Genomic DNA, 22,140 nt, shown 5'->3' with positions numbered 1-22,140 from the left:
CGCCTCACACACTCAGCTCTGCTATTGGTCGGCATGAGCAAGGCGTGACTCTCTGAACGGTACAGACTGCTTGGTCGGGGTCAGGAGCAGTGGGGGAGACACAGCTGGGGAAATGGATATGACTCGATTGGGAGAACTAGAATAAATAAACATTAACAAACAGACTTCTTACAGGACCAGAACCCACGATGCTCCTCTTCTACAGTAACATGATCAAAACCAACGTTTATTAAACCACTCAGTGATTTTAAATGTTTTATTTTTTAATGTTAAATATTTCCGGTAGATGAAACAGTCCGGTACACACGCGGACTCTTTTACTGGTACCAGACTGGTCTAAACACACTGGTTTCTGTTATTGTAATGATGAGACTGAGTGCTGACACGATGCTCTGCTGATTTACACTCTCACCTGACCTGAACCATCTCAGGATGAAGAAGATGATTAGAGGGCTGGAGAATTTACTGCTCTAACTCCAACCTCATTCTCTACCAGCGAGAAGATCAACCACTGTTCTCTGTTGAGTCAGATCAGAATAAACTCTCAGTCCTGCTGTGTGTGTGTGTATGTATGTATGTAGAAGTCAGGTGTGGGCGGAGTCGAGGGCGGGGTCGAGGTCGTCGCTCAGTTGAGTTTGTTTCTTGCGTACGTTCCAGTGCAGACACTGAGCTAAACTGTCAAACCAGTCGTACACCAGATCATGACAACAGAGAGACGGAACCGGATAACAGGACGTGGTGATTGTAATCCTGCACACACACACACACACACACACACACACACAGCAGAATAATTAATACACACACACACAGCAGAATAATTAATACACACACAGCAGAATAATTAATACACACACACACACACACAGCAGAATAATTAATACACACACACACAGCAGAATAATTAATACACACACACACACACACAGCAGAATAATTAATACACACATACACACACACACAGCAGAATAATTAATACACACACACACAGCAGAATAATTAATACACACACAGCAGAATAATTAATACACACACACACACACACAGCAGAATAATTAATACACACACACACACACACAGCAGAATAATTAATACACACATACACACACACACACAGCAGAATAATTAATACACACACACACACACACAGCAGAATAATTAACACACACACAGCAGAATAATTAATACACACACACACACACACAGCAGAATAATTAATACACACACACACACACACAGCAGAATAATTAATACACACATACACACACACACACAGCAGAATAATTAATACACACACACACACACACAGCAGAATAATTAACACACACACAGCAGAATAATTAACACACACACACACACTTTAGTATAAAGGACACTAAGGTAAGTATCTGACCGGTCTCCATGTTGGATCTCTTGTCTCTTCCTGCCGTCGAATGAGACCCAGGCCGTGTTCCTCGCGTCAGGAGATAAAGTGATCTGATCATCCAGAGAGAAGATCTGATTAATATTATTAATAAATACAATAATTATTATTAATAAAGAAACCCGACAGACTGGCAGTGTTCCTCGTACCATGAGCTGGACTCCGGCGGGCACCACGATGGGTCTGAAGGACAGGGAATGAGGGCAGATGGGCGTGACCATGATGGCCGGAACGTTTGGGTGAATCATGGAGGCTCCGGCCGCCGCGGCATACGCGGTACTTCCTGTGGGTGTGGACACGATCACACCTGCACACAGAAAGTGGGTTTAACAGCAGCTCATACTGATACGTGCAAAAGTTTATAGACACGTGAACTGGAACACACAGCGTTCATGGATTTGGTTCTTTTAAGTTTAATGTGGGAAAATTGGTGTCAGAGATATATAGACGCAGTGCAGATGATAAATGTGAAGGTTTAGAAAGTACATGAGCCTCCTAATACCTCAATATAACTGTCTTTAGTTCATGACTTCTCTGTGCCCATATAAATAGCTCTAGTTTTACTGAACCAACAAACATGTACATGGAACACTCGTCTTTTTCCCCAGACTGAAGCCCAAACTGTCACCAGAGACTGAGAACGTGAACCACCATGTGGATCACCAGAAAAATTAGAAGCTGCAGAAACCTAAGAGACACTGTTTACAGTCCAGTGAGCTTGGTGTGATAAAACTTCGGGAGATTTTAGAGCTGAAACAGTAACAGAGGAGACGAGGTGAACACACCCACCGTCACCCTGAACAGAGGTGATGAGACGCCCATCCAAATACAGATCCACGTTAGAGAGGTACGAGGAGGGACCTCTGTCCACCACCACCTCGTTTAATACCTGCACACACACACACACACGCACACAGACACACACGTATGATGAAACAGTATAGTGTAATTAGAAGTTCATGAGTGTGCACATAAAACCACACCTCACTCCACCTTATAATTACACTTTGTGTTATGACTGTTACCATGGAGATTAAGTGATTAAAAACATCAGACTGTCGACACCTCACTGTTTTCACCTCACTGATGAAACACCTGATTTATAAACATGATAAATATTATTTATATTGAGCTCGTGGTGGTGTGTGTGTGTATAGTGGTGTATGTATGTATGTGTGTGTGTGTGTATGAGTGTGTGTGTGTGTGTATAGTGGTGTATGTATGTAGAGTGTATCACAAAAGTGAGTACACCCCTCACATTTCTGCAGATATTTAAGTATATCTTTTCATGGGACAACACTGACAAAATGACACTTTGACACAATGAAAAGTAGTCTGTGTGCAGCTTATATAACAGTGTAAATTTATTCTTCCCTCAAAATAACTCAATATACAGCCATTAATGTCGAAACCACCGGCAACAAAAGTGAGTACACCCCTTAGTGAAAGTTCCTGAAGTGTCAATATTTTGTGTGGCCACCATTATTTCCCAGAACTGCCTTAACTCTCCTGGGCATGGAGTTTACCAGAGCTTCACAGGTTGCCACTGGAATGCTTTTCCACTCCTCCATGACGACATCACGGAGCTGGCGGATATTCGAGACTTTGCGCTCCTCCACCTTCCGCTTGAGGATGCCCCAAAGATGTTCTATTGGGTTTAGGTCTGGAGACATGCTTGGCCAGTCCATCACCTTTACCCTCAGCCTCTTCAATAAAGCTGTGGTCGTCTTAGAGGTGTGTTTGGGGTCATTATCATGCTGGAACACTGCCCTGCGACCCAGTTTCCAGAGGGAGGGGATCATGCTCTGCTTCAGTATTTCACAGTACATATTGGAGTTCATGTGTCCCTCAATGAAATGTAACTCCCCAACACCTGCTGCACAGTACATATTGGAGTTCATGTGTCCCTCAATGAAATGTAACTCCCCAACACCTGCTGCACTCATGCAGCCCCAGACCATGGCATTCCCACCACCATGCTTGACTGTAGGCATGACACACTTATCTTTGTACTCCTCACCTGATTGCTGCCACACATGCTTGAGACCATCTGAACCAAACAAATTAATCTTGGTCTCATCAGACCATAGGACATGGTTCCAGTAATCCATGTCCTTTGTTGACATGTCTTCAGCAAACTGTTTGCGGGCTTTCTTGTGTAGAGACTTCAGAAGAGGCTTCCTTCTGGGGTGACAGCCATGCAGACCAATTTGATGTAGTGTGCGGCGTATGGTCTGAGCACTGACAGGCTGACCCCCCACCTTTTCAATCTCTGCAGCAATGCTGACAGCACTCCTGCGCCTATCTTTCAAAGACAGCAGTTGGATGTGACGCTGAGCACGTGCACTCAGCTTCTTTGGACGACCAACGCGAGGTCTTTTCTGAGTGGACCCTGCTCTTTTAAAACGCTGGATGATCTTGGCCACTGTGCTGCAGCTCAGTTTCAGGGTGTTGGCAATCTTCTTGTAGCCTTGGCCATCTTCATGTAGTGCAACAATTCGTCTTTTAAGATCCTCAGAGAGTTCTTTGCCATGAGGTGCCATGTTGGAACTTTCAGTGACCAGTATGAGAGAGTGTGAGAGCTGTACTACTAAATTGAACACACCTGCTCCCTATGCACACCTGAGACCTAGTAACACTAACAAATCACATGACATTTTGGAAGGAAAATGACAAGCAGTGCTCAATTTGGACATTTAGGGGTGTAGTCTCTTAGGGGTGTACTCACTTTTGTTGCCGGTGGTTTAGACATTAATGGCTGTATATTGAGTTATTTTGAGGGAAGAATAAATTTACACTGTTATATAAGCTGCACACAGACTACTTTTCATTGTGTCAAAGTGTCATTTTGTCAGTGTTGTCCCATGAAAAGATATACTTCAATATCTGCAGAAATGTGAGGGGTGTACTCACTTTTGTGATACACTGTATGTGTGATGGTGTGTGTGTGTATGAGTGTGTGTATGAGTGTGTGTATGTATATATGTATGAGGGTGTGTGTGTGTATGAGTGTGTGTATGAGTGTGTGTATGAGTGTGTGTATGAGTGTGTGTATGTATGTATGTATGTATGAGGGTGTGTGTGTGTATGAGTGTGTGTATGAGTGTGTGTATGAGTGTGTGTATGTATATATGTATGAGGGTGTGTGTGTGTATGAGTGTGTGTATGAGTGTGTGTGTGTGTATGAGGGTGTGTATGAGTGTGTGTATGAGTGTGTGTATGTATATATGTATGAGGGTGTGTGTGTGTATGAGTGTGTGTATGAGTGTGTGTATGAGTGTGTGTATGTATGTATGTATGAGGGTGTGTGTGTGTATGAGTGTGTGTATGAGTGTGTGTATGTATATATGTATGAGGGTGTGTGTGTGTATGAGTGTGTGTATGAGTGTGTGTATGTATGTATGAGGGTGTGTGTGTGTATGAGTGTGTGTATGAGTGTGTGTGTGTGTATGAGTGTGTGTATGAGTGTGTGTATGAGTGTGTGTATGAGTGTGTGTATGTATGTATGAGGGTGTGTATGTATGTATGTATGTATGAGTGTGTGTATGAGTGTGTGTGTGTGTATGAGTGTGTGTATGAGTGTGTGTGTGTGTATGAGTGTGTGTATGTATGTATGAGGGTGTGTGTGTGTGTATGAGTGTGTGTATGAGTGTGTGTATGTATATATGTATGAGGGTGTGTGTGTGTATGAGTGTGTGTATGAGTGTGTGTATGTATGTATGAGGGTGTGTGTGTGTATGAGTGTGTGTATGAGTGTGTGTGTGTGTATGAGTGTGTGTATGAGTGTGTGTATGAGTGTGTGTATGAGTGTGTGTATGTATGTATGAGGGTGTGTATGTATGTATGTATGTATGAGTGTGTGTATGAGTGTGTGTGTGTGTATGAGTGTGTGTATGAGTGTGTGTGTGTATGTATGTATGAGGGTGTGTATGTATGTATGTATGTATGAGTGTGTGTATGAGTGTGTGTGTGTGTATGAGTGTGTGTATGAGTGTGTGTGTGTGTATGAGTGTGTGTATGTATGTATGAGGGTGTGTGTGTGTGTATGAGGGTGTGTGTGTGTATGAGTGTGTGTATGAGTGTGTGTATGTATATATGTATGAGGGTGTGTGTGTGTATGAGTGTGTGTATGAGTGTGTGTATGTATATATGTATGAGGGTGTGTGTGTCTATGAGTGTGTGAATGATTGTGTGTATGTGTGTGTATGAGTGTGTGTATGTATGTATGAGTGTGTGTGTGTGTGTATGAGTGTGTGTATGAGTGTGTGTGTGTGTATGAGTGTGTGTATGAGTGTGTGTATAAGTGTGTGTATGAGTGTGTGTATGAGTGTGTGTATGTATGTATGAGGGTGTGTGTGTGTATGAGTGTGTGTATGAGTGTGTGTATGTATATATGTATGAGGGTGTGTGTGTGTATGAGTGTGTGTATGAGTGTGTGTATGAGTGTGTGTATGAGTGTGTGTATGTATATATGTATGAGGGTGTGTGTGTGTATGAGTGTGTTTATGAGTGTGTGTATGTATATATGTATGAGGGTGTGTGTGTGTGTATGAGTGTGTGTATGAGTGTGTGTGTGTGTGTGTATGAGTGTGTGTATGAGTGTGTGTATAAGTGTGTGTATGAGTGTGTGTATGAGTGTGTGTATGTATGTATGAGGGTGTGTGTGTGTATGAGTGTGTGTATGAGTGTGTGTATGAGTGTGTGTATGAGTGTGTGTATGTATATATGTATGAGGGTGTGTGTGTGTATGAGTGTGTGTATGAGTGTGTGTATGAGTGTGTGTATGTATGTATGAGGGTGTGTGTGTGTATGAGTGTGTGTATGAGTGTGTGTATGAGTGTGTGTATGTATGTATGAGTGTGTGTATGAGTGTGTGTATGAGTGTGTGTATGAGTGTGTGTGTATATACAGTGTATCACAAAAGTGAGTACACCCCTCACATTTCTGCAGATATTTAAGTATATCTTTTCATGGGACAACACTGACAAAATGACACTTTGACACAATGAAAAGTAGTCTGTGTGCAGCTTATATAACAGTGTAAATTTATTCTTCCCTCAAAATAACTCAATATACAGCCATTAATGTCTAAACCACCGGCAACAAAAGTGAGTACACCCCTAAGAGACTACACCCCTAAATGTCCAAATTGAGCACTGCTTGTCATTTTCCCTCCAAAATGTCATGTGACTCGTTAGTGTTACTAGGTCTCAGGTGTGCATAGGGAGCAGGTGTGTTCAATTTAGTAGTACAGCTCTCACACTCTCTCATAGTGGTCACTGAAAGTTCCAACATGGCACCTCATGGCAAAGAACTCTCTGAGGATCTTAAAAGATGAATTGTTGCGCTACATGAAGATGGCCAAGGCTACAAGAAGATTGCCAACACCCTGAAACTGAGCTGCAGCACAGTGGCCAAGATCATCCAGCGTTTTAAAAGAGCAGGGTCCACTCAGAACAGACCTCGCGTCGGTCGTCCAAAGAAGCTGAGTGCACGTGCTCAGCGTCACATCCAACTGCTGTCTTTGAAAGATAGGCGCAGGAGTGCTGTCAGCATTGCTGCAGAGATTGAAAAGGTGGGGGGTCAGCCTGTCAGTGCTCAGACCATACGCCGCACACTACATCAAATTGGTCTGCATGGCTGTCACCCCAGAAGGAAGCCTCTTCTGAAGTCTCTACACAAGAAAGCCCACAAACAGTTTGCTGAAGACATGTCAACAAAGGACATGGATTACTGGAACCATGTCCTATGGTCTGATGAGACCAAGATTAATTTGTTTGGTTCAGATGGTCTCAAGCATGTGTGGCGGCAATCAGGTGAGGAGTACAAAGATAAGTGTGTCATGCCTACAGTCAAGCATGGTGGTGGGAATGCCATGGTCTGGGGCTGCATGAGTGCAGCAGGTGTTGGGGAGTTACATTTCATTGAGGGACACATGAACTCCAATATGTACTGTGAAATACTGAAGCAGAGCATGATCCCCTCCCTCCGGAAACTGGGTCGCAGGGCAGTGTTCCAGCATGATAATGACCCCAAACACACCTCTAAGACGACCACTGCTTTATTGAAGAGGCTGAGGGTAAAGGTGATGGACTGGCCAAGCATGTCTCCAGACCTAAACCCAATAGAACATCTTTGGGGCATCCTCAAGCGGAAGGTGGAGGAGCGCAAAGTCTCGAATATCCACCAGCTCCGTGATGTCGTCATGGAGGAGTGGAAAAGCATTCCAGTGGCAACCTGTGAAGCTCTGGTAAACTCCATGCCCAGGAGAGTTAAGGCAGTTCTGGGAAATAATGGTGGCCACACAAAATATTGACACTTCAGGAACTTTCACTAAGGGGTGTACTCACTTTTGTTGCCGGTGGTTTAGACATTAATGGCTGTATATTGAGTTATTTTGAGGGAAGAAAAAATGTACACTGTTATATAAGCTGCACACAGACTACTTTTCATTGTGTCAAAGTGTCATTTTGTCAGTGTTGTCCCATGAAAAGATATACTTAAATATCTGCAGAAATGTGAGGGGTGTACTCACTTTTGTGATACACTGTATGTATGAGTGTGTGTATGTATGTATGAGTGTGTGTGTGTGTATGTATGAGTGTGTGTATGAGTGTGTGTGTGTGTATGAGTGTGTGTATGAGTGTGTGTATGTATGAGTGTGTGTATGAGTGTGTGTATGAGTGTGTGTATGTATGTATGAGTGTGTGTGTGAGTGTGTGTGTGTGTGTGTATGTATGAGGGTGTGTGTAGTGGTGTATGTGTGTATGAGTGTGTGTATGTGTGTGTATGTATGAGGGTGTGTGTAGTGGTGTATGTGTGTATGAGTGTGTGTATGAGTGTGTGTATGAGTGTGTGTATGAGTGTGTGTATGAGTGTGTGTATGAGTGTGTGTATGAGTGTGTGTGTGTATGTATGAGTGTGTGTATGAGTGTGTGTATGAGTGTGTGTATGAGTGTGTGTGTGTGTGTATGTATGAGTGTGTGTGTGTATGTATGAGTGTGTGTGTAGTGGTGTATGTGTGTATGAGTGTGTGTAGGAGTGTGTGTATGAGTGTGTGTATGAGTGTGTGTGTATATATGTATGAGGGTGTGTGTGTGTATGAGTGTGTGTATGAGTGTGTGTATGAGTGTGTGTATGTATGTATAAGGGTGTGTGTGTGTATGAGTGTGTGTATGAGTGTGTGTATGAGTGTGTGTATGAGTGTGTGTATGAGTGTGTGTATGTATGTATGTATGAGTGTGTGTATGTATGTATGAGGGTGTGTGTGTGTATGAGTGTGTGTATGAGTGTGTGTATGAGTGTGTGTATGAGTGTGTGTATGTATGTATAAGGGTGTGTGTGTATGTATGAGTGTGTGTATGAGTGTGTGTATGAGTGTGTGTATGTATGTATGAGTGTGTGTGTGTATGTATGAGTGTGTGTATGAGTGTGTGTATGAGTGTGTGTATGAGTGTGTGTATGAGTGTGTGTATGTATATATGTATGAGGGTGTGTGTGTGTATGAGTGTGTGTATGAGTGTGTGTATGAGTGTGTGTATGTATATATGTATGAGGGTGTGTGTGTGTATGAGTGTGTGAATGATTGTGTGTATGTGTGTGTATGAGTGTGTGTATGTATGTATGAGTGTGTGTGTGTGTGTATGAGTGTGTGTATGAGTGTGTGTGTGTGTGTATGAGTGTGTGTATAAGTGTGTGTATGAGTGTGTGTATGAGTGTGTGTATGAGTGTGTGTATGTATATATGTATGAGGGTGTGTGTGTGTATGAGTGTGTGTATGAGTGTGTGTATGTATATATGTATGAGGGTGTGTGTGTGTATGAGTGTGTGTATGAGTGTGTGTGTGTGTGTGTATGAGTGTGTGTATGAGTGTGTGTATAAGTGTGTGTATGAGTGTGTGTATGAGTGTGTGTATGTATATATGTATGAGGGTGTGTGGGTGTATGAGTGTGTGTATGAGTGTGTGTATGTATATATGTATGAGGGTGTGTGTGTGTATGAGTGTGTGTATGAGTGTGTGTATGAGTGTGTGTATGAGTGTGTGTATGAGGGTGTGTGTGTGTATGAGTGTGTGTATGAGTGTGTGTATGAGTGTGTGTATGTATGTATGTATGAGGGTGTGTGTGTGTATGAGTGTGTGTATGAGTGTGTGTATGAGTGTGTGTATGTATGTATGTATGAGGGTGTGTGTGTGTATGAGTGTGTGTATGAGTGTGTGTATGAGTGTGTGTATGTATATATGTATGAGGGTGTGTGTGTGTATGAGTGTGTGTATGAGTGTGTGTATGAGTGTGTGTATGAGTGTGTGTATGAGTGTGTGTATGTATGTATGTATGAGGGTGTGTGTGTGTATGAGTGTGTGTATGAGTGTGTGTGTGTGTATGAGGGTGTGTATGAGTGTGTGTATGAGTGTGTGTATGTATATATGTATGAGGGTGTGTGTGTGTATGAGTGTGTGTATGAGTGTGTGTGTGTATGGATGTGTGTATGAGTGTGTGTATGAGTGTGTGTATGAGTGTGTGTATGTATGTATGAGGGTGTGTATGTATGTATGTATGAGGGTGTGTGTGTGTATGAGTGTGTGTATGAGTGTGTGTGTGTGTATGAGTGTGTGTATGAGTGTGTGTGTGTGTATGAGTGTGTGTATGTATGTATGAGGGTGTGTGTGTGTGTATGAGGGTGTGTGTGTGTATGAGTGTGTGTATGAGTGTGTGTATGTATGTATGAGGGTGTGTGTGTGTATGAGTGTGTGTATGAGTGTGTGTGTGTATGGATGTGTGTATGAGTGTGTGTATGAGTGTGTGTATGAGTGTGTGTATGTATGTATGAGGGTGTGTATGTATGTATGTATGTATGAGGGTGTGTGTGTGTATGAGTGTGTGTATGAGTGTGTGTGTGTGTATGAGTGTGTGTATGAGTGTGTGTGTGTGTATGAGTGTGTGTATGTATGTATGAGGGTGTGTGTGTGTGTATGAGGGTGTGTGTGTGTATGAGTGTGTGTATGAGTGTGTGTATGTATATATGTATGAGGGTGTGTGTGTGTATGAGTGTGTGTATGAGTGTGTGTATGTGTGTGTATGAGTGTGTGTATGTATGTATGAGTGTGTGTGTGTGTGTATGAGTGTGTGTATGAGTGTGTGTGTGTGTGTATGAGTGTGTGTATGAGTGTGTGTATAAGTGTGTGTATGAGTGTGTGTATGAGTGTGTGTATGAGTGTGTGTATGAGTGTGTGTATGTATGTATGAGGGTGTGTGTGTGTATGAGTGTGTGTATGAGTGTGTGTATGTATATATGTATGAGGGTGTGTGTGTGTATGAGTGTGTGAATGATTGTGTGTATGTGTGTGTATGAGTGTGTGTATGTATGTATGTATGAGTGTGTGTGTGTGTATGAGTGTGTGTATGAGTGTGTGTGTGTGTGTATGAGTGTGTGTATGAGTGTGTGTATGAGTGTGTGTATGAGTGTGTGTATGTATGTATGAGGGTGTGTGTGTGTATGAGTGTGTGTATGAGTGTGTGTATGAGTGTGTGTATGAGTGTGTGTATGTATGTATGAGGGTGTGTGTGTGTATGAGTGTGTGTATGAGTGTGTGTATGTATATATGTATGAGGGTGTGTGTGTGTATGAGTGTGTGTATGAGTGTGTGTATGAGTGTGTGTATGTATGTATGAGGGTGTGTGTGTGTATGAGTGTGTGTATGAGTGTGTGTATGAGTGTGTGTATGAGTGTATGTATGTATGAGTGTGTGTGTGTGTATGAGTGTGTGTATGAGTGTGTGTGTGTGTATGAGTGTGTGTATGAGTGTGTGTATGAGTGTGTGTATGTATGTATGAGGGTGTGTGTGTGTATGAGTGTGTGTATGAGTGTGTGTATGTATATATGTATGAGGGTGTGTGTGTGTATGAGTGTGTGAATGATTGTGTGTATGTGTGTGTATGAGTGTGTGTATGTATGTATGAGTGTGTGTGTGTGTATGAGTGTGTGTATGAGTGTGTGTGTGTGTATGAGTGTGTGTATGAGTGTGTGTATGAGTGTGTGTATGTATATATGTATGAGGGTGTGTGTGTGTATGAGTGTGTGTATGAGTGTGTGTATGAGTGTGTGTATGAGTGTGTGTATGAGTGTGTGTATGAGTGTGTGTATGTATGTATGAGGGTGTGTGTGTATGAGTGTGTGTGTGTATGTATGAGTGTGTGTATGTATGAGTGTGTGTATGAGTGTGTGTATGTATATATGTATGAGGGTGTGTGTGTGTATGAGTGTGTGTATGAGTGTGTGTATGAGTGTGTGTATGAGTGTGTTTATGAGTGTGTGTATGAGTGTGTGTATGTATGTATGTATGTATGTATGAGGGTGTGTGTGTGTATGAGTGTGTGTATGAGTGTGTGTGTGTGTATGAGTGTGTGTATGAGTGTGTGTATGAGTGTGTGTATGAGTGTGTGTATGTATGTGTATGTATGTATGTATGTATGTATGTATGAGGGTGTGTGTGTGTATGAGTGTGTGTATGAGTGTGTGTGTGTGTATGAGTGTGTGTATGAGTGTGTGTATGTATATATGTATGAGGGTGTGTATGTATATATGTATGACGGTGTGTGTGTGTATGAGTGTGTGTATGAGTGTGTGTATGTATATATGTATGAGGGTGTGTGTGTGTATGAGTGTGTGTATGAGTGTGTGTATGTATGTATGAGGGTGTGTATGTATGTATGAGGGTGTGTGTGTGTATGAGTGTGTGTATGAGTGTGTGTATGAGTGTGTGTATGAGTGTGTGTATGTATATATGTATGAGGGTGTGTGTGTGTATGAGTGTGTGTATGAGTGTGTGTATGTATGTATGAGGGTGTGTGTGTGTATGAGTGTGTGTATGAGTGTGTGTATGAGTGTGTGTATGAGTGTGTGTATGTATGTATGAGGGTGTGTGTGTGTATGAGTGTGTGTATGAGTGTGTGTGTGTGTGTATGAGTGTGTGTATGAGTGTGTGTATGAGTGTGTGTATGTATGTATGAGGGTGTGTGTGTGTATGAGTGTGTGTATGAGTGTGTGTATGTATATATGTATGAGGGTGTGTGTGTGTATGAGTGTGTGTATGAGTGTGTGTATGAGTGTGTGTATGTATATATGTATGAGGGTGTGTGTGTGTATGAGTGTGTGTATGAGTGTGTGTATGTATGTATGAGGGTGTGTGTGTGTATGAGTGTGTGTGTATGTATGAGTGTGTGTATGTATGAGTGTGTGTATGAGTGTGTGTATGTATGTATGAGGGTGTGTATGTATGTATGAGGGTGTGTGTGTGTATGAGTGTGTGTATGAGTGTGTGTATGAGTGTGTGAATGAGTGTGTGTATGAGTGTGTGTATGAGTGTGTTTATGTATATATGTATGAGGGTGTGTGTGTATGAGTGTGTGTATGAGTGTGTGTATGAGTGTGTGTATGAGTGTGTGTATGAGTGTGTGTATGTATGTATGAGGGTGTGTGTGTGTATGAGTGTGTGTGTATGTATGAGTGTGTGTATGTATGAGTGTGTGTATGAGTGTGTGTATGTATGTATGAGGGTGTGTATGTATGTATGAGGGTGTGTGTGTGTGTGTATGAGTGTGTGTATGAGTGTGTTTATGAGTGTGTGTATGAGTGTGTGTATGAGTGTGTGTATGAGTGTGTTTATGTATATATGTATGAGGGTGTGTGTGTATGAGTGTGTGTATGAGTGTGTGTATGTATGTGTATGTATGTATGTATGTATGTATGAGGGTGTGTGTGTGTATGAGTGTGTGTATGAGTGTGTGTGTGTATGAGTGTGTGTATGTATGTATGAGGGTGTGTATGTATGTATGAGGGTGTGTGTGTGTGTGTATGAGTGTGTGTATGAGTGTGTGTATGAGTGTGTGTATGAGTGTGTGTATGTATGAGTGTGTGTATGAGTGTGTGTATGTATGTATGAGGGTGTGTATGTATGTATGAGGGTGTGTGTGTGTGTGTATGAGTGTGTGTATGAGTGTGTGTATGAGTGTGTGTATGAGTGTGTGTATGAGTGTGTTTATGTATATATGTATGAGGGTGTGTGTGTATGAGTGTGTGTATGAGTGTGTGTATGTATGTGTATGTATGTATGTATGTATGTATGAGGGTGTGTGTGTGTATGAGTGTGTGTATGAGTGTGTGTGTGTGTATGAGTGTGTGTATGAGTGTGTGTATGTATATATGTATGTATGAGGGTGTGTATGTATATATGTATGAGGGTGTGTGTGTGTATGAGTGTGTGTGTGTATGAGTGTGTGTATGTATATATGTATGAGGGTGTGTGTGTGTATGAGTGTGTGTATGAGTGTGTGTATGAGTGTGTGTATGAGTGTGTGTATGTATGTATGAGGGTGTGTGTGTGTATGAGTGTGTGTATGAGTGTGTGTATGAGTGTGTGTATGTATATATGTATGAGGGTGTGTGTGTGTATGAGTGTGTGTATGAGTGTGTGTATGAGTGTGTGTATGAGTGTGTGTATGTATGTATGAGGGTGTGTGTGTGTATGAGTGTGTGTATGAGTGTGTGTATGAGTGTGTGTGTGTGTATGAGTGTGTGTATGAGTGTGTGTATGTATGTGTGTATGTATGTATAAGGGTGTGTGTGTGTGTATGAGGGTGTGTGTGTGTATGAGTGTGTGTATGTATGTATGAGGGTGTGTGTGTGTATGAGGGTGTGTGTGTGTGTGTATGAGTGTGTGTGTGTGTATGAGTGTGTGTATGAGTGTGTGTATGTATGTATGAGGGTGTGTGTGTGTGTATGAGGGTATGTGTGTGTGTTACCTGTAGCTGCAGGGTTACAGCATTGTTTAGAAAGGGGGTAACAGTGCCGTTCTCTCTTTCACCCCCAAATGGACCCTTCAACACCTTCACCTTCAGCCGACTGCGCAGCACCACTGCAGCGTTACCTACCAAACACACACACACACACACACACACACACACACACACACACGTTTATTATTGTGAGTAGTACTTCACCCTTCACCAGCTCATACACTCCGTCTCTAAATACTTCATTAATTAAACAGAAATTCTAGTTTTTAATGAGCTTTTTCAGACACAACCTACACAATGCTGAGTGAATCTGGGACAAAAATATAAAATAATCAGTTGTGATTTCTGCAGGAGGAACTAAGGTGTCCAAAAACTAAAACGAAAATAAAATCACTATTATTACTTATCAACAGTTATTTACACATTTAAAGAAAAATAAGCAATGTAGTGTAAATGCCACAGAGAAGTGTGTGTGTGTGTGTGGGAGTGGGTCCCTGGCCATACAGTGAAGTGTAGTACAGTGTACTAAAAGATACTACACTACACTACACTACACTACACTACAGTACACTACACTACAGTACACTACAGTACACTACACTACAGTACACTACACTACACTACACTACACTACAGTACACTACACTACAGTACACTACAGTACACTACACTACAGTACACTACACTACAGTACACTACACTACACTACAGTACACTACAGTACACTACAGTACACTACACTACACTACAGTACACTACACTACAGTACACTACACTACAGTACACTACAGTACAGTACACTACACTACACTACACTACACTACACTACACTACACTACAGTATAGTACACTACACTACACTACAGTACACTACACTACAGTACACTACACTACAGTACACTACACTACACTACAGTACAGTACACTACACTACACTACACTACAGTACACTACAGTACACTACACTACAGTACACTACACTACAGTACACTACACTACACTACAGTATAGTACAGTACACTACACTACAGTACACTACAGTACACTACACTACACTACAGTACACTACACTACAGTACACTACACTACACTACAGTATAGTACAGTACACTACAGTACACTACACTACAGTACACTACACTACAGTACACTACACTACACTACAGTACACTACACTACAGTACAGTACACTACAGTACACTACACTACACTACAGTACACTACACTACAGTACAGTACGCTACACTACAGTACACTACAGTACACTACACTACACTACAGTACACTACACTACAGTACACTACACTACAGTACACTACACTACAGTACACTACACTACAGTACACTATAGTACAGTACAGTACACTACACTACACTACAGTACACTACACTACACTACAGTACAGTACACTACAGTACACTACACTACACTACACTACAGTACACTACACTACAGTACACTACAGTACACTACACTACACTACAGTACACTACACTACACTACAGTACACTACACTACAGTACAGTACAGTACACTACACTACAGTACAGTACAGTACACTACACTACACTACAGTACACTACAGTACACTACAGTACACTACACTACAGTACACTACACTACAGTACACTACACTACAGTACAGTATAGTACAGTACACTACACTACAGTACACTACAGTACACTACAGTACAGTACACTACACTACACTACACTACAGTACACTACAGTACACTACACTACAGTACAGTACACTACACTACAGTACACTACAGTACACTACACTACACTACAGTACACTACACTACACTACAGTACACTACACTACAGTACACTACACTACACTACAGTACACTACAGTATAGTACAGTACACTACACTACAGTACACTACAGTACACTACACTACAGTACAGTACACTACACTACACTACACTACACTACACTACAGTACACTACAGTACACTACACTACAGTACACTACACTACACTACAGTACAGTATAGTACACTACACTACACTACACTACACTACAGTACACTACACTACACTACAGTACACTACAGTACACTACACTACAGTACAGTACACTACACTACAGTACACTACACTACAGTACACTACACTACAGTACACTACACTACAGTATAGTACAGTACACTACACTACACTACAGTACACTACAGTACACTACACTACAGTACAGTACACTACACTACACTACACTACAGTACACTACAGTACACTACACTACACTACAGTACAGTACAGTATAGTACACTACACTACACTACACTACACTACACTACAGTACACTACACTACACTACACACTACAGTACACTACACTACACTACAGTACACTACAGTACAGTGCTGTGTAGTGTACCATGTTGTACTGTAGTGTAACTCTAGTACCTGCGAACACTTTATCCATCTCAGTCCTAAATGACTCAAACTTGAAGGGTGTGAGGAACCCCAGAGAGCCCAGATGGAACGCCATGACCGGTGGAACACTGTTCTGAAATACACACAAACATTAATATTAATATTGATTTATTATTTATTTATTACTAGTTTATTATTATTATTATTAACGCACCTGGAAAAGTGATGATGCGTAGAGCAGTGTACCATCTCCACCCAAACACACTATCAGATCTATACAATCTGATATATCATCAAACCCTGTAGCCCCACACACACACACACACACACACACATCAATAAAATGTAAAACATTTACAGCAACTGAAACGTTTCTCTAAACTCTGTTATAATTTAACCCTTTATATGTTGATGGTAAGGTGTGATTAAAGACCATAAACGAGAGCGTGAGTTCTTTAGGACTGAAGCGTTACCCTCTCTGAAGGTGCAGAGCTGTTCTCTGATGTGTGAGAAGGACTGATCCTGTATCAGCACCGCGTCCTCCACCACCTTCTTCTCCACAAACACACTCAGTCCTTTATTCTGATACAGACACACAGAGACACACACAGAGAACATTTACATAACAACTATACACACAAATCCAGATAAACTGGGACAGGAGAGAATTAATACATCAGTAATAACACTGTAAACATTTAAAACAGGTGACGCAGTCACACATAAGGGTACCAAAGAAACATCCAGATAAGATCATAGTTTTATAAAAGCAAGGATAAAATAAAACAAGCTTCTAAAAACTAAAAATTACTACTGAATAATTATAATGTGATGGATTGGTGCCTGTTATTATTATTATTAATATTATTATTATTGTTGTTGCACCTGTATAAGGAAGGTACAGAGTTCCTTAAAAGGTTCCAGCAGGGTCTCATCCCGAATCTTCCTGATGACCAGAATGTTCTGTGGTGGTTTATTCCACACCAACCTCTGGCTCACTGGGTCCTGGATGTGCCTAACACACACACACACACACACACACACACACACACACAATATTGTCTATAGTATTCAGACCTGCAGCTTAAACAAAGTATGAAGTGTTTACTGTTCATTCGTTCATCCTCACATGATGGAGGTGGGGTTGGGCAGGATGCAGGCTTTAGGTCCGAAGTGCGTGCTGGGATACGGTCCGTGCAGGAAGTGAGCTCTTCTGGAACACAGAGGAGATGGAGATGTTTAATCAGATCAGTGTTCCTCAGTAAACATCACTGCAGTCCATCACTACCTGCACCTCTCCAGCCCTGTAGAGGAGTTCTCATTCATCCCACTGGTGCTGGGTGCATCTATGGTGGAGGTGTTGGCGTGATATTTGGCGTTTCCTAAACACTCCTGTCCTACACCGTTTGCTTGGCTTTGACGTCGCTTCATTTCTCTTCTTCTCTTCGGAGATTTAGCATGTTCTTTAGTACTGCAGCTTTGATCATTCATTTCTTCATCAGAACATCTTTCTTCATCACTAGCAGTAGCAACAAACTCCATCCTAACACACACACACACACACACACAGTTGTATCGTTATCATGAAACGTTTTGGAACCCCTTTCATACTGTACAGAGCACTTAACACTACATTACATTTCCCAGAGTGCATGTCAGCCTAGCTATTTGGGACACAGCCCAATGTAGTTTAGTGTTTTGTTTTTTTACAATGCAGTTTACTTTACTGTTTTATAAATATTCCACATGCTGCTAAATTTCATATCTGTGTATTGCCTGTATATAGTCTTATAGTTTGTATAATTTTGTGTTTAATGTATACATTGCTTGTACACTGTATTAATACTATAGTAAGTATCCACATACAGTGGGGCCAAAAAGTATTTAGTCAGCCACTGATTGTGCAGGTTCTCCTACTTAGAAAGATGAGAGAGGTCTGTAATTTTCATCATAGCTACACTTCAACTATGAGAGACAAAATGAGAAAAAAAAATCCAGGAAATCACATTGTAGGATTTTTAAAGAATTTATTTGTAAATTATGGTGGAAAATAAGTATTTGGTCAATAACAAACAAGCAAGATTTCTGGCTCTCACAGACCTGTAACTTCTTCTTTAAGAAGCTCTTCTGTCCTCCACTCGTTACCTGTATTAATGGCACCTGTTTGACCTCGTTATCTGTATAAAAGACACCTGTCCACAGCCTCAAACAGTCAGACTCCAAACTCAACCATGGCCAAGACCAAAGAGCTGTCGAAGGACACCAGGAAGAAAATTGTAGACCTGCACCAGGCTGGGAAGAGTGAATCTACAATAGGCAAGCAGGTTGGTGTGAATAAATCAACTGTGGGAGCAATTGTAAGAAAATGGAAGACATACAAGACCATTGATAATCTCCCTTGGGGTCAAGATCTCATCCCGTGGGGTCAAAATGATCATGAGAACGGAGAGCAAAAATCCCAGAACTACACGGAGGGACCTGATGAATGACCTGCAGAGAGCTGGGACCAAAGTAACAAAGGGACCATCAGTAACACACTACGCCGAGAGGGACTCAAATCCTGCAGTGCCAGGCGTGTCCCCCTGCTTAAGCCAGTACATGTCCAGGCCCGTCTGAAGTTTGCCAGAGAGCTTATGGATGATCCAGAAGAGGATTGGGAGAATATCATGTGGTCAGATGAAACCAAAATGGAACTTTCTGGTAAAAACTCAACTCGTCGTGTTTGGAGGAAGAAGAATGCTGAGTAAACACCATACCTACTGTGAAGCATGGGGGTGGAAACATCATGCTTTGGGGCTGTTTTTCTGCAAAGGGGACAGGACGACTGATCCGTGTTAAGGGAAGAATGAACGGGGCCATGTATCGTGAGATTTTAAGCCAAAACCTCCTTCCATCAGTGAGAGCATTGAAGATGGAACGTGGCTGGGTCTTCCAGCATGACAATGATCCCAAACACACCGCTCGGGTAACGAAGGAGTGGCTCCGTAAAAAGCATTTCAAGGTCCTGGAGTGGCCTAGCCAGTCTCCAGACCTCAACCCCATAGAAAATTTGTGGAGTCCGTGTTGGCCAGCGACAGCCCCAAAACATCACTGCTCTAGAGGAGATCTGCATGGAGGAATGGGCCAAAATAGCAGCTACAGTGTGTGCAAACCTGGTGAAGACTTACAGGAAACGTTTCACCTCTGTCATTGGCAACAAAGGTCATGTTACAAAGTATTGAGCTGAACTTTTGTTATTGACCAAATACTTATTTTCCACCATCATTTACAAATAAATTCTTTAAAAATCCTACAATGTGATTTCCTGGATTTTTTTTCTCATTTTGTCTCTCATAGTTGAAGTGTAGCTATGATGAAAATTACAGACCTCTCTCATCTTTCTAAGTAGGAGAACCTGCACAATCAGTGGCTGACTAAATACTTTTTGGCCCCACTGTACTTGTACCAATAAATCTGATTCTGTAGGCATATTCAAAAGCCCCGGATGTGACTGCGGGATCTGATTGGTTTATGTTACATGTAGTTCTCTAACGGACTACGAAACATAACTAGTCTTAAATGTTTTCATTTAATATTTGTATCTGTTACATGAACATTTAATATGTCAATACAAACCATGACACAACACAGGTTAATCAAATAAATATACAAATAGAGACACAGTTACCAAAGTAGTTCTGTAATGCCGTCACTTACTCAACAGTTAGCTTAGCTTTAGCTTCACTGTCTGGTTCTCTAAACAGCTACATATATCCGTAACATAAACACACTGCGCATTTACAGCATTAAAATAAATAAAGTATAATAATAAAAAATCGGGTCGTTTGAATGATTTTGATGAATACTGATGATTATAATGTCACCATGTTCCACTGACAGACTGCAGACAGACTCCTAGCCGTAATCATGTGGGCGCGTTCGAGTTACTCATGTGTGCGCACATTCTGCGCAGCACTCTCGCCGCCTCAGAATTAAAGGTGAAATTAAAAACAGTTTAATATTACTATTCGGTTTATTTAATTAAATCTTACAAAAAACTTCAAAAACTTTCTTGCTGTAACAATTTTAAAGCTTAATATTCTTTATCAGAAGTGTTTATCTCAGAACAGTAACAGAACCGAACTGTTGTAAACATGAGTAATAATGCTAATAAACTCACTTCACCTCTTTATTTAAATAAAAACCTTTAATCAACCAAAAACACAAACTAACCTCTCAAAACTTCTCAAACTTTACTTATGATACATACTGAACCGTAATTAGCACCATAGCTCATAAAAATAATAATAATAATGTATTATTTTAATCTTAATTTAATTTCAATAACATTTTTATGTAATTATTAATAATGATTAAAGCAAATCAGGAAACATTTTCAACAATATTTACAAAAACTAGAAACAGAATTTTGACTTTAAAAATGGAGGAATGTAAAAATACAAAGTTAATCATTAGTTTTTAAAATAAATGTGTTATTTTCGTATTTTGTAAATATAAGAGTTAAAAAATAAACTTAATTGAACTGAAACTTATTAAAACAGATTTTTATTTAATCTCTTTAATGTTGTGTAAATTGTTGACGTGGCCAGAAAATCAGATGATTTTAATTATGTGTTAATAATATTTAATCTCAATCTCGAGTCCAGATGCGGGTCTGGGTTAGGGTTAGACATGGACACTGATTGTCTGAAGCTGGGAGTGCAGAGCGGATTCCTCATGCTGGCTGATTGATGGTGCTGCACTGAGACGGGGGATATCGGAGATCGGTGCGTGACTCTTCATGCGTGATATGAATCAACTTCATTGTAGTTTGTAAATAGAAACAGGTTTAGAATTTGATGCTCTAACAGAGTCCAAAAAAGTTGGGACAGAGGCAGAATAAGAGTGAAAAGTTGATTGAATGTTGAAGTTCCACGGTGAGCAGGTGAGTCGGTACCAGGTGAGGGAATCATGATCAGGTATAAAAGGATCCACCAAAGGATCAGTCTATACAAGCAATGATGGGGTGTGGCTCACCACTGTGTTCCAAACTATATACAGTGTATCACAAAAGTGAGTACACCCCTCACATTTCTGCAGATATTTAAGTATATCTTTTCATGGGACAACACTGACAAAATGACACTTTGACACAATGAAAAGTAGTCTGTGTGCAGCTTATATAACAGTGTAAATTTATTCTTCCCTCAAAATAACTCAATATACAGCCATTAATGTCAACAAAAGTGAGTACACCCCTTAGTGAAAGTTCCTGAAGTGTCAATATTTTGTGTGGCCATCATTATTTCCCAGAACTGCCTTAACTCTCCTGGGCATGGAGTTTACCAGAGCTTCACAGGTTGCCACTGGAATGCTTTTCCACTCCTCCATGACGACATCACGGAGCTGGCGGATATTCGAGACTTTGCGCTCCTCCACCTTCCGCTTGAGGATGCCCCAAAGATGTTCTATTGGGTTTAGGTCTGGAGACATGCTTGGCCAGTCCATCACCTTTACCCTCAGCCTCTTCAATAAAGCAGTGGTCGTCTTAGAGGTG

General features: G+C 41.2%; 1 protein-coding gene across 3 annotated transcripts; it reads right to left on the bottom strand.

The window, feature by feature from the left end:
- Positions 1-242: 242 nt before the first annotated feature.
- On the bottom strand, positions 243-20,484 carry nadkb (NAD kinase b). 3 transcript variants are annotated; one of them, XM_062992854.1, is made up of 12 exons: positions 20,301-20,484; positions 17,893-18,147; positions 17,734-17,817; positions 17,490-17,619; positions 17,078-17,186; positions 16,819-16,904; positions 16,635-16,737; positions 14,224-14,348; positions 2,213-2,312; positions 1,573-1,730; positions 1,394-1,476; positions 243-750 (listed from the first exon to the last, which is right to left on the bottom strand). In XM_062992854.1, the coding sequence occupies exons 2-12, from the start codon at positions 18,144-18,146 to the stop codon at positions 585-587; spliced, it is 1,398 nt and encodes a 465-aa protein (XP_062848924.1). In that variant the 5' UTR covers position 18,147; positions 20,301-20,484; the 3' UTR covers positions 243-584. The 3 variants fall into 3 exon arrangements, with proteins under 3 accessions (XP_062848924.1, XP_062848925.1, XP_062848926.1); XM_062992855.1 differs by having other exon boundaries at positions 17,734-17,814; XM_062992856.1 differs by having other exon boundaries at positions 17,899-18,147.
- Between the last annotated feature and the right edge of the window lie 1,656 nt (positions 20,485-22,140).

Source organism: Trichomycterus rosablanca, chromosome 4, assembly GCF_030014385.1.
Source record: "Trichomycterus rosablanca isolate fTriRos1 chromosome 4, fTriRos1.hap1, whole genome shotgun sequence".
Lineage (NCBI taxonomy): Eukaryota > Metazoa > Chordata > Actinopteri > Siluriformes > Trichomycteridae > Trichomycterus > Trichomycterus rosablanca.
The sequence above is the reverse complement of the archived record's forward strand: the minus strand, read 5'-3'. Positions and strand labels throughout refer to the sequence as shown.

Excerpts from the sequence above, each read along its gene's own strand:
- nadkb (XM_062992854.1), bottom strand. The coding sequence starts at position 18,146 with ATGGAGTTTGTTGCTACTGCTAGTGATGAAGAAAGATGTTCTGATGAA. Across the intron at positions 17,620-17,733 it reads CCCAACCCCACCTCCATCAT|GCACATCCAGGACCCAGTGA; the intron begins GTGAGGATGAAC and ends TGTGTGTGTTAG. Across the intron at positions 16,738-16,818 it reads ACGCATCATCACTTTTCCAG|AACAGTGTTCCACCGGTCAT; the intron begins GTGCGTTAATAA and ends TGTGTATTTCAG.